At 45.5% G+C, this 12,049-nt stretch overlaps 1 protein-coding gene across 2 annotated transcripts in view; it reads right to left on the bottom strand.

Annotated features, from left to right (window-relative positions):
• sdk1a (sidekick cell adhesion molecule 1a) overlaps window positions 1-12,049 on the bottom strand; it is an 897,759-nt gene that overhangs the window by 381,335 nt on the left and 504,375 nt on the right. Inside the window, exon 6 of one of the 2 annotated variants that reach the window (XM_086000285.1) lies at window positions 4,762-4,788. The exons of the other annotated variant lie outside the window; for it this stretch is intronic. Within the exon in view, the coding sequence (XP_085856411.1) occupies window positions 4,762-4,788 (27 nt within the window). The remainder of the gene's footprint in view (window positions 1-4,761; window positions 4,789-12,049) is intronic. 2 annotated transcript variants of the gene reach the window in all.

The raw sequence follows: 12,049 nt of genomic DNA, 5'->3' as shown, positions 1-12,049 counted from the left end.
TGGTAATGTGGTACACAAAAGCAAATGATATTTTGCTGACTTACATTGAACATGATGCTAGAACTAATAAGTATGGGAATGTGATTTTAAATTTAAAAAAATTATATTCAGACATGAAAAATGAGGAAAAGAGCATTTAGAAACAATGAACATTAATTACTTGGGTTTTCACGTTCCAGTGTCGGAAAAGAATATCGCCATGAATTTGGGTAGAATTTTATAAACAGTCCAAATGGATCTTTAAAAAAATAAGAGGGTGCTTCTCCATATTAAAATCAATGTATTCAATTCATCCTGTTTGGATCAGTTTTCCTCAAATGTTTCGCTTTCCTTTCTCATTAACCCCATGAGTACCAAAATAAATTTTTATGTTTCAGAAAAAAAATTCTATAATATTACTGGATGTATCATTGTACATAGCTAAATACATTTTTTAATAAGGCCAGCAGCACTGCTTTGTTGCTAAAATTTGGCTTTTAAGGCCACGACTTGTAATTGATGTGTCAGGTTAATTAGATGCTGACTAGTCTTGGGAATTTGCTGGGATCAATTAAAGAGGTGATATCATTCAGGAAGCTATTGTTCAGCTTCCGTGGAACAGTGTACGAGGCCAACAACAGAAAGGTCAGAGTGGGAATGGGAGGGGGAGTTAAAGTGGTGAGCTACAGGTAGCTCGGATCGCATTTGTGAACAGACAGAGGTGTTTGGCAAACTTAATCTGCGATTGGTTTCTCCACCGTAGAGAGAAAGGCACTATGAGCAGCGAATGCAGAATACTAGGTTAGAGGAAGAATTGCTGTCTCACACGGAAGTAGTATTCGGGGCCCTGGTAAACTTTGTGGGAGGAGATTAATGTAGTTCTACAGGAAAGTGCCAAGGGAAGGACAGCTGGAAGGGTGGTGGAAAAGTAAACTAGGGTTTTGTCGATGGAACGGTCCCTCCAGAAAGCAGAGAGTGGAAGGATGACATGTTTAGTGGTGGGATCATGTTGGAGGTGGCGAATGGAGTGAAAGGCGAGGACCAGGGAGCTCAGTTACAGTTGTGAGAGGAGAGCGAGCGGGTCAGGGAAGAAGCATGGCCAAATAAGATATACCTGGTCAAATGCTCTGTTGACTGCAGCAGAGGAGAATCGCCAGCTGAGGAAAAAGGAGGGCATTTCAGAAGCTCTGGTATGAAAGTTAGAGTCATCCAGTAGACAGAGGCAACATTTAGGGACAGTAGCACTGGAAGCACACAAAGAAGAGTGGGGCTTGTCTGGTGCATTGGTAACCAGGCTTAGGAGGAACGGGACTGGAGGAGGGGAAGCAAAGAATTCGAGTAATCCACTCATTTTAGGCAGCACAAAAAGGGGTCCCAAATACCGCCTGTTTGTATGTCACCCTCTCCGTAACACACTTCAGTATGCCTAGTACTCTCTCTGCATCATTTTGGCTCTAACCTGGTTTCCCTTTCTCATCTACTCCCCTGCTGCTTTTTAGCCAAATGCCAAACAGTCCAGGGCTATTGTCTTCTCCAGGACCACATGATTAATGGCATTCTGTGCCAGCTGAGTGCTTGCTCAGTGCTCATCTCACATTCTTACCCTGAGTTACTGCTTAAAAAGTGATTAAGTATTTATTACAGATATCGACTCTTGCCAAAAGATTAAAGGAGGTTAGCTGCTCCATTGACTGATACCAGCTAAATTTGCAGATGCAATATATTTATTCTATGGTTCTAGGATGTTTTATAATATTATAGTCATTTATTAAAATGTTATGTGCAATGGCATCTACCACTCCCAAGAAATCTGTCTGAGAATCCTCAGTGGAAGCCACTTCAGTAACACCACAAAATGGAACAACTGATCATATTCATCAATCCACATTGAGACATTAAACAGCTAATATTACAAGCCAACACTCTAGGTATTACATTAGAGGCTCATAGCCATGTCAGCTGTGGCTGAGTTGGCAGCACTCTCGCCTCTGAGTCAGAAGGTTGTGGGTTCAAGCCCCACTCCGGAGACTTGAGTACATAATCCAGGCCGACACTACTGAGGGAGTCCTGCATTGCCGGAGGGTGCCGTCTTTCGCATGAGATGTTAAACCAAGGCCCCGTTTGCTATCTCAGGTGGACTTAAAAGATCACATGGCGCTATTTCGAAGAGGAGCACAGGAGTTAGGCCGGTGGCCTGGCCAATATTTATCCCTCAACCAACATCACTAAAACAATAGATCTGGTCATTATTTCATTGCTGTTTGTGAGATCTTGCTGTATGCAAATTAGCTGCCGGGTTTCTTACATTCCAACAGTCACTACACTCCAAAAGTGCTTCATTGGCTGTAAAGCGCTTTGGAATGTCCTGAGGTTGCAAAAGGTGCTATATAAATGCAAGTCTTTCCTTTCTTCTGATAGGGCTCTTCATACAGGATCTTTCTGAATGAGAGAACTGCAGCACTGAAAGTCTGACCCTCGGATGTCGCAAACTTCAGAACGTCCTAGTGGACACCTACACCAGAGAATTTAAATACTTAAATACTAATGTAACTCACCAGTCTCCAAGATTGTAAACTGTTAGGCAAGGTTCACTCCCAACACACTATATGACGTGAACAGACTCAGGAACATTATCAGGACAATGCAGCTATTGTATAATTACTTGTCATAATGGACTCATTTGCAATTTTAAAAATCTTGATGTAGAAATATTTCAATGAATGAAGACTGAGACCATGGGGGTAATTTTCACCTCCACCGTACTCTGCATCGGTTACTGTCACAGCTAGGGCTGTCAAAGGGAAAGTGGCGGTAGGTCTCAGGAAGTGGCAGTAATGGCCCTGAAGTTCTCCCATGAAAAAAAAGACTTTCACGTCTCAAAGTGCTTTACAGCCAATGAAGTACTTTTGAAAAGTAGTCACTGTTGTAATGTAGGAAACGCAGCAGCCAATTTGCACACAGTAAGCTCCCACAAAAAGCAATGTGACAATGACCAGATAATCTGTTTTTAGTGATGTTGATTGAGGGAAAATATTGGCCAGGACACCGGGGATAACTCCCCTGCTCTTGTTCAAAATAGTGCCATGGGATCTTTTACATCCTTCTGAGAGGGTAGACGGGGCCTCGGTTTAACATCTCATCTGAAAGACAGCACGTATGACAGTGCAACACTCCTTCAGTACTGCCCTGAGTGTTAGCCTAGATTTTTGTGCTCAAGTCTCTGGAGTGGGACTTGAACCCACAACCTTCTGACTCAGAGGTGAGAGTGCTACCCACTGAGCCACTGGCTGGCCTATGGAAGGAGATACCTCCTTGTGCCCTCCTCTCCCTCTATTCTGGCCTCCACTGACCTTGCTTTCTAGACCTCTGCCTCTGCCAAAGCCTACGAGCTAGCTGGTTTGCAGGTCTTCAAGGTGCTTCTGCCTCTATAACTGCCCAGCTGCCTCCTTCTGACCCACTCCAGCAATGCCAGGATTTTGCGGCTGGACAATGGCAGCTCCCTCTCAGCAGCGGGAATAGTGTTGAGAGCCTGCTGTGAATTCCTGATGAACCCCCAACTCAGGAAACCAAGTCACAGTTACTGTGTGTCGGAGGAACGGGTGTAGATCCTGCCCCACCAGAACACTGCTGCTGGGAGGAGAATCCCGGCCTAATTGTCGTTGGTCAAGCAATTTTGAAGATTGCAACATGCTAGCCAGTTTCAGTTTGCAGTGCAGAAGGACATAACATTTTAAGATTGTCTTCTATCAGTAACAAAGGGTTCTGTCTGGAGGGTGACATCTGGGCATAGTGAAGTACCGTTTTCATTTAGTGCTAACAAATTTGCCATGTTGATATTCATGGTAAATCAGAGAATGCTCTGTTTTATAAGGACACCAAAATAGTACCATGTAAAATATACATTCTGCTGCTAAAGTGTAGGTTTATGTCCATTTAAAGCTACAAAGTCCAACTGATGTTAAGTAAACATTGGGTGAGTTCATACACAGGTCAGCTAAGGGGCTGAAGATATTGCGGCTCTGGCTTCCTTCTGCTTGAAGATTCATCTGTACATTCCAAATGACTGCCTTTGAAACTTTTGACTTTTTACTCCCTCAAGTGTGACATAAAAGTTGCCATAGCATTGAGAGGAACAGGAAATGTGAAGAATTTTATCTTTTTCTTAAAATTCAATTCTGAAAGGAAAACGGTACATTTAATATTGAATTTGGAGAAGGCAGTGGATAAATGTCTCCGAACTGATTTTTACATCTCAGGATGACAGAGTGTGTTTATGATCATTGCGCAAAAAGATTGAGTTCAAACAGCCTCAAGTATTTTTTGCTGGGCACTATGTCTTATCTCATTAATCATGGCTTCACATGTAGTTTTGAGAAAGAATGCTGTTTCACATTTGGGGATGGGAGGGAGCATGAGAAGTGCTACAACTGAAAGACATTTGAGAAACAATCTGGGAGCTGAGGCAAGGCAATGAGTGTGCTTCATATCATCAATAGATCCATTCCACATTGAACAAGTATCTCCTGTGAGACTTGGACATGGACTTGACATATACTTGAATTTTAGTAATGTGAGGGTTACTTTCAGACATTCTTGGAATCTTCCAAAGTGGATTTAACTTCTTCATTTGTTATTTAGTTTAGTATCTACGTAAATTATAGTTTAGTATCTACGTAAATTATATCAGATAATCAGAAGTGGAAAATATAAGTTGAATGATAAAGAAATGTATAAGCTAAAACATTAAGGGTTGTTATGACTAATACATACAAAAAATCTTACCAGAGTATGTCTGGTTTGCCTTGTCTACTGCCAGACAGCATGAAAGCAAAGAGGAAAAAGAGCAGGAGTAAACTGCATGAACCAAACAGCAGAATAAAAATATTACTTATACAGTAAAACTACAATCATATCAAAATGTCAAGATGTTTCAATAGATACAAATCATACAATGTTGTCCATCATTATTTCCTTATAAAATATTAACTTGTATTTTCTACAGATTGGTGAATTTTATTTATACAACAATTTTGACTTATTAAAAGTCCCAATGTAGACACTGACGCTGTATATATTTGAAATTCTACTTAATTTGATTGCTAATAAATCATTATTTAAAATGGGTCTGATATACTGTTAGCTTTACAAGTCCAGACAATGTTTGGGAATGAGGGGGAAAAGAGTTAATACCAGTGAAATGATATGATGATTGAAAAGGTCCTGTGCATGTGTGTGTGTCAGGTGGTAATGTTTAAATTAGAAAGGGATTGGAACCAATGAGAAGCATAAGAATCCATTCAGAAAGTGCACATGCCAAAAGTCCCAATTTCTTGACCCATCCTGTTGCCAGCTGTGCGCAAATTGTCTGCTGCATTTTTAAAATTCGCTTATGGGATCTGGGCGTCGCTGGCAAGGCCAGCATTTATTGCCCATCCCTAGTTGCCCTTGAGAAGGTGGTGGTGAACCGCCTTCTTGAACCGCTGCAGTCCGTGTGGTGAAGGTACTCCCACAGTGCCGTTAGGTAGGGAGTTCCAGGATTTTGACCCAGCGACAATGAAGGATCGGCGATATACTTCTAAGTCAGGATGGTGTGTGACTTGGAGGGGAACTTGGAGGTGGTGGTGTTCCCATGCGCCTGCTGCCCTTGTCCTTCTAGATGGAAGAGGTCACGGGTTTGGGAGGTGCTGCTGAAGAAGCCTTGGCCAGTTGCTGCAGCGCATCTTGTAGATGGTACACACTGCAGCCACAGTACACCGGTGGTGGAGGGAGTGAATGGTTAAGGTGGTGGATGGGGTGCCAATCAAACGGGCTGCTTTGTCCTGGATGGTGTCGAGCTTCTTGAGTGTTGTTTCAGCTGCACTCATCCAGGCAAGTGGAGAGTATGCCATCACACTCCTTACTTGTGCCTTGTAGATGGTGGAAAGGCTTTGGGGAGTCAGGAGGTGAGACACTCACCGCAGAATACCTAGCCTCTGACCTGCTCTTGTTGCCACACTATTTATGTGGCTGGTCCAGTTAAGTTTCTGGTCAATGGCGACCCCCAGGATGTTGATGGTGGGGGATTCAGCGATGGTAATGTCATTGAATGGCAAGGGGAGGTGGTTAGAGTTACACTTGTTGGAGATAGTCATTGCCTGGCACTTCTGTGGCGCGAATGTTACCTGCCACTTATCAGCCCAAGCCTGAACGTCGTCCAGGTCTTGTTCTTTCTACATTCTTTCCTACATTACAACAGTGATGACACTTCAAAAGTGCTTATGATTAATGAGATAAGGATGTCCCTAGGTCATGAAAGGCGTTATATAAATGCAAGTTCTTTCTTTTTCATTTTACTCTCTTGCTACATAGCCGTGGCTCCACATTCCCTGTGGACCTTCTGGCTTCTCTTCAGGTCCAACCCTAAATTCATCTTTTGCTTGACTCCACTATTCAACCTCCCTTTACTGCAGCAGAATATGTCATCCACTTCCCACACCCCAAGACCTGACCCCAGCTCTATAGACCCTCCACCCGAGGTTCGAGCACTGCTGACTCCTCACTGCCCCATCACTGCTAAGGCCAGTTCCCAAATCCACCTTGCTACCCAGCCAAAAAATACAAGCAGCCAAGCCAGGCCCAAAGTAGAAGCAAGGAATGGAGTGGGAACTTCAGACAATCACAGCAACAATTCCTACTGCTGTCTTTGCCCGAGGTGAGCTGCCAAATTCCCATTGTTGCCTCAGGCTCCCCTAAACCCCTTCCACTATCTAAGCTCGGGCCCCGAGACCTGCGGCTGCCTGAGCCGACCAAATGAAGCATCACACCCGGAATGTTAAACTAACTGTTCTCTTTTGAATCTTGACCAATCTGCTGTTCACTTCAATATTTCCTGTTTTTATTTTATATTCTGAGCATTTTGTGGCTTTTCTTTTTATCTCTATAGATGGAATGCTTCTGTCTGCCTCACAGCAACAAAGCTACCTGATGACCATCACCACCAAATTAGCTGGTACTCTTCTTGAAATTTATAGCTGCCCCTATGACATTTATCAAATAGGGATGTTCAGTAAAGAACTTTTTCCTCTGGGACCCAATTTCAGATGTTCTAGCAGTCACAGTGTCACTATAATCACAAGATTGATATTGGATATGTAAAACTAACACAAGTTGAATTGGCCCTTTTGTTTCCCCCTCAAGTGAAAGCCATAAATCATGATGGTGACAATTCAAAGAGATCAACAGGGCGGAAAAAAAGGAAAGAAAGAACCGAACAAGGCCCTTTCATCGGGGGAGAAATGAATCTTCCTACCTGCAATAACTATTTGACCTGAGGGGGGCTGGGCCGAACCAGATTTCCAGGAAAACAATGGGCCCGATTTTTGGATTGTGTGGGAAATGGTCGGGTTTCCCCGAATGTGGGGTTTCTGACACACGAAAAAATGTCAGCCAGCTCCACGCAATTTTCCCTCAAGTGGCCAATTAATTCCCAGCATGTGGGCAGCCTTGCTAATTGTCCAATTCGTGTCAGAAAGCCCCACAGTATGATGTCATCATTCGTGGTGCTTTCAAAGTGTCCAGCAAGCTTCTCCACCTCTGCAGGCTTCTCAACCACTCTTGCACAATGGCAGAGGAGCCTGCACCAGCTGCTGCCAGCAGCAGAGGCCGAGCTGCGGCCAAATTCAACGAGATGTCATTGCAGACCTTGGTGGATGGGGTAATGGCCCACAAGGAGGTCCTTTACCCTCACTCAGGGAGGAAGAGGCCTCCCAAAGAGTCCACGGCTGCCTGGATGGAGGTGGCAGCAGAGGTAAACTCTCTGGGTGTCACCCGTCGCACCTGGCTGCAGTGCAGGAAGCGCTTCCATGACCTTCACCACACAGGGAAAGCAAGTATGAAGTTTCCATCACCCTCAACCTGATCCCCATTGCCTTTCCCCAACAGCACTCAGCTTCAGCAATCTCTTCTCCCACATCCCACTTCACAGTCACATCCATGCACCCTTACCCATTCCGTCTCTCTCTATGCTCACATTCACATAACTATTCCACCATCCAGTCTTGTAAATAGTTTTAATGCCATCATTTTCCTGTACATAAAAAATCTGGTGCCAGCTGCTGCAGTTATGGCATCTGTCATTTGGCGAATGGGGATGTCACATAGAGGCCTTAGGATAACTTGCAGATGACTGCAAGCTGGTCAAAGTTGTTGGAAAGTGCAGGCATGGGCCACTGTCCATGGTCAATTCAGAAGCAGTGAGGCTGCAGTGTTTGATGTTCCAGGCTACGCAAATCTGCCCAGGATGAGTGCGTTCCTTGCATTCCGCCCAGCAATGTTCTCGCGCACTGGTGCCGCTGGTTGGCGGGCCTCTGCAGGATGCTCGTTTCTCTCCTCCTCCTCCTCCTCCTCCTCAGCATCATCCTCATCCGAGACGGCTCTGTGAGGAGCCTCTTGGTCCTGCGGAATCGGCAAGCCACGACGCTGTGCCATGTTGTGAAGCACACAGCATACCACAACGATTTTGGAGACCCTGGCTGATGTGTACTGTAGGGCTCCACCTGATCTATCGAGGCATCTGAAGCGCATCTTCAACAATCCGATGGTTTGCTCGATAATGCATCTGGTGGTAATCTGGCTGGAGTTGTAGCGCTCCTCAGCTTCGCTGGCTGGTCTCCTCAACGGCGTCATTAGCCAAGAGCGCAGGGCATATCCCTTGTCTCCAAGTAGCCATCCTTGAAGTTCGTTTGGCGGACTGAATAGCGGAGGCACAGTAGACTGGCGCAGTATGAATGAGTCATGGCAGCTGCCAGGGAACCTGGTACAAACATGCAAAATCATCTTCTTGTGGTCACACACCAGCTGAACGTTAAGGGAGTGGAAGCCCTTGCGGTTGACAAAAACTCCTGGATTGCGGTGGGGTGCCCTAAGGGCCACATGTGTGCAGTCAATGACGCCCTGCACCCTTGGAAAGTCTGCCAGCTGAGCGAATCCACGCGCTCGTGCCCTCACACTTGCGCGATCCCTGGTGAAATGGATGTGATTGTGCGCGATGGCAAAGAGGGCATCGGTTACCTGTGTGATGCATGTGTGTGCGGCAGCCTGGAAGATGCCACTGATGTCTGCTGCTGATCCTTGGAAGGAGCCTGAGGCATTAAAGTTGAGTGCGGTGGTGACTTTGATGGCCACTGGCAAGTAGTGTGGACCTGTTGCTCTGGGCTCCAGGTCTTGCCGCAGCATTGCGCAGATGTCAGTCACAACCTCTCGCGAAAGTCGGAGCCGCCTCTGGCACTGCTGCTCAGTCATGTTGAGGTAGCTGACCCTGTGTCTGTACACCCTGTTTGGGGGGTATCTCCTGCGCCGACGGCCTTCCATGCGCTGACCCCTTCTGGCCTGTGCTGCCTCAGGTAGGTGAGCCGCAGCCTGCCGCTCCTGCTGTTGCTGGAGTTGCTCCAGCCTCCTCTGCTGTTGGAGATCCTCCACTGCCAGGAAGGGAAGGTACCAAAGGCCTCCCATGCTTCTGGCAGATGCCTCCGTTGAGGAGGCGCTGAGTTAGGGTGGTGAGAGGGGCTTCCCAGGAGCTCACACTGGAGAAGTGTGTGAGGCTCCAACTTTCTACAGCTGTGCCTAAGCCTTCAAAAAGTTCCCCCAAGCCTTCATCAACAAGGTCCTGCAGCCTGCAAATGCTGCCTGTTTAAATCTCTTCAGTCCTCATTGACCTGCTGCTGCAAGCAAGCAAGCCAACTGTTTTCACGCCAGGTCTCATCAGCGGGGTTCCCCGCAGGCGTGTTTCACGTATCACAGTATGGTATGGCAGCTGTAGCTACTATGACCGGAAAGCCCTGCAGCGGGTAGTCAAAACTGCCCAACGCATTACCGGCACCCGGCTACCGACCATAGAGCACATATACCAGAAACGCTGTTTACGGAGGTCACGGACCATCATCAAAGACCCGACCCACCCCAGCCACAGTCTGTTCGCCCTCCTGCCATCTGGGAGACGCTACAGATGCATTCGCACCCGTACGACCAGATTTAGGAACAGCTTCTTTCCCAGGGCTGTCATCCTACTGAACTCCACAAATAAACTCTAAAGCCTGCACATCTGCCAATGCACTTTATTATGGTTATGTTTATGTTAATGTATTACAAGCCAAATGAATGTTGAATGTTTAAATGTCTTAATCTAAATGTACACTCTCGGGAGCCGCAAGCCTACATTTCGTTGTACTGCACTTGTGCACTAACAATGACAATAAAGTTGATTATGATTATGATTATGATTATGAAAGCCCCAAAATCGCTACGGCCCCTTAAAATCTACTTAAACAAGGTAATAATTGGTGATTTGTGTTCCGACGGCCAGTCCCGCCAGCGGCAACTGGGACTGAAGCGGGTCGCGGAGAAACGGCGGTCCAAAAGTCGGACGGGGCGGGGAATCAGGCCGGGGGGGGGGGGGTCGCGACCCGCATTTTTGCTGATTTTCGGCCCCCGGCCGCCTGGAAAGCCGCCCGACGGCTGGCAGAAAATCGGGGCCAATGAATTAATGATATTTTGTAGTATTGTTATCAGTGTAACAGGATATGTTTATAAATATTTAAAATTAATAGGTTTTATTCTATACCAGTGCTGACTAGGTGTGCTGAATACAAACCAAATACAACGTGTGCAGTAGACAGCTTCTTATGGTGCACAGGGGAAAGGTCGGAAACAGACTGCATCACAAATAATTAAGGGACAAAAAAAAGAGAATGAGAAATTTCAAGATATTTAGCTTTTAAAAAGCAATAGCAAAATCAGTGTTCCCGACCAGATGGGCTACTGATTTATTTTAACTAGAAAGTAAACTTTTTCTTCAATAGTAGGTACAACCCTTATCCACAATATGAATGTTCGCTGTATTTGTTTAGATTACTAATACCCATGAGGCAAACCTCCCCTCCCCCCTCAAATACCTGCGCTGGGAATTCCAAGAATCTGGAGGAAGAGATCTTGCTTTCAGTTCCAAGGGCCCTGCCACAACAACAACTTGCATTTTATATCGTGCTTTTATATAGTGGGAAAACGTCCCAAGATGCTTCACAGGAACGTAATCAGACAAAAACTGCACTGAGCCGAAGAAGGAGATATTCGGGTGGGTGACTAAAAGCTTGGTCAAAAAGGTAGGCTTTTAAGGAGGGTCTTAAAGGAGAGAGGTGGAGAGGTTTGGGATGGAATTCCAGAGCTTAGAGGGTATATGGCTGATGGCGCATCTGCCCAATGGTGCAGTGAAGGGCATGGGGGATGGACAAGAGACCAGATGTTGGAGAAACACAGCGCTCTTGGAGGGTTGTAGGGCTGGATGGGGCTTACAGAGATAGGGAGGGATAAGTACATGGAGTTATTTGAATACAAGGACTAGATTTTTAAAATCAAGACGTTGATGGACCGGGAGCCAATGTACGTCAGTGAGCACAGAGGTGATGTGCAAATTAGGATACAGGTAGCAGAGTTTTGGATGAGCTTACATTTATGAACGGTGGAAGGTGGAAAGCCAGCCGGGAAAGTTTTGGAATAGTCGAATCTAGAGGTAACAAAGGCATGGATAAGGGATAAGCAGCAGATGAGCTGAGGCTGTGGAGGATACGGGTGATGTTATGGAGGTATAATTATTCTTGTGATATTTGGATACAGTCTTTGAAAAGAAAGATTATAGCCTAATAAGTGATCTTCTTAAAATACATGTTCGAAGTAATTTTGCTCCTTTATATACAAATCCTCAGTAAGTGATGACTTCTAGTCAAACCTTTCAGATGCAGAATCCCCAGCTGGGAAGGACTGGGCAGGCTAGTGTTATTAATAAAATTGTTGCGATTAAGAAGTGGCATGTTGTTTGAAAGGAAATACTTCCTTTTCATCTTCCTGACCAACAGCATTGCTTGGCTCTGCTAGCACAATCTGCATAGTTTGTTGTGCTCGATCAAAGGGAAGTTCTAGCAGCCTTTCCTAGAAAATTGGGTAATTTTCACTTGGCATCAGCATACTTTCTGTACAAACTACACCCCAATTCCACTTGATTGTACTCCACGGAGCTGTGGTGTAATAGTAAAAATTATGT

This window comes from Somniosus microcephalus, chromosome 11 (genome assembly GCF_052327205.1).
Source record: "Somniosus microcephalus isolate GS21.2 chromosome 11, FLI_Smic_1.0, whole genome shotgun sequence".
NCBI classification, from domain to species: domain Eukaryota; kingdom Metazoa; phylum Chordata; class Chondrichthyes; order Squaliformes; family Somniosidae; genus Somniosus; species Somniosus microcephalus.
Note: the sequence above shows the minus strand (reverse complement) of the source record. Positions and strands in the feature narration are given on the sequence as shown.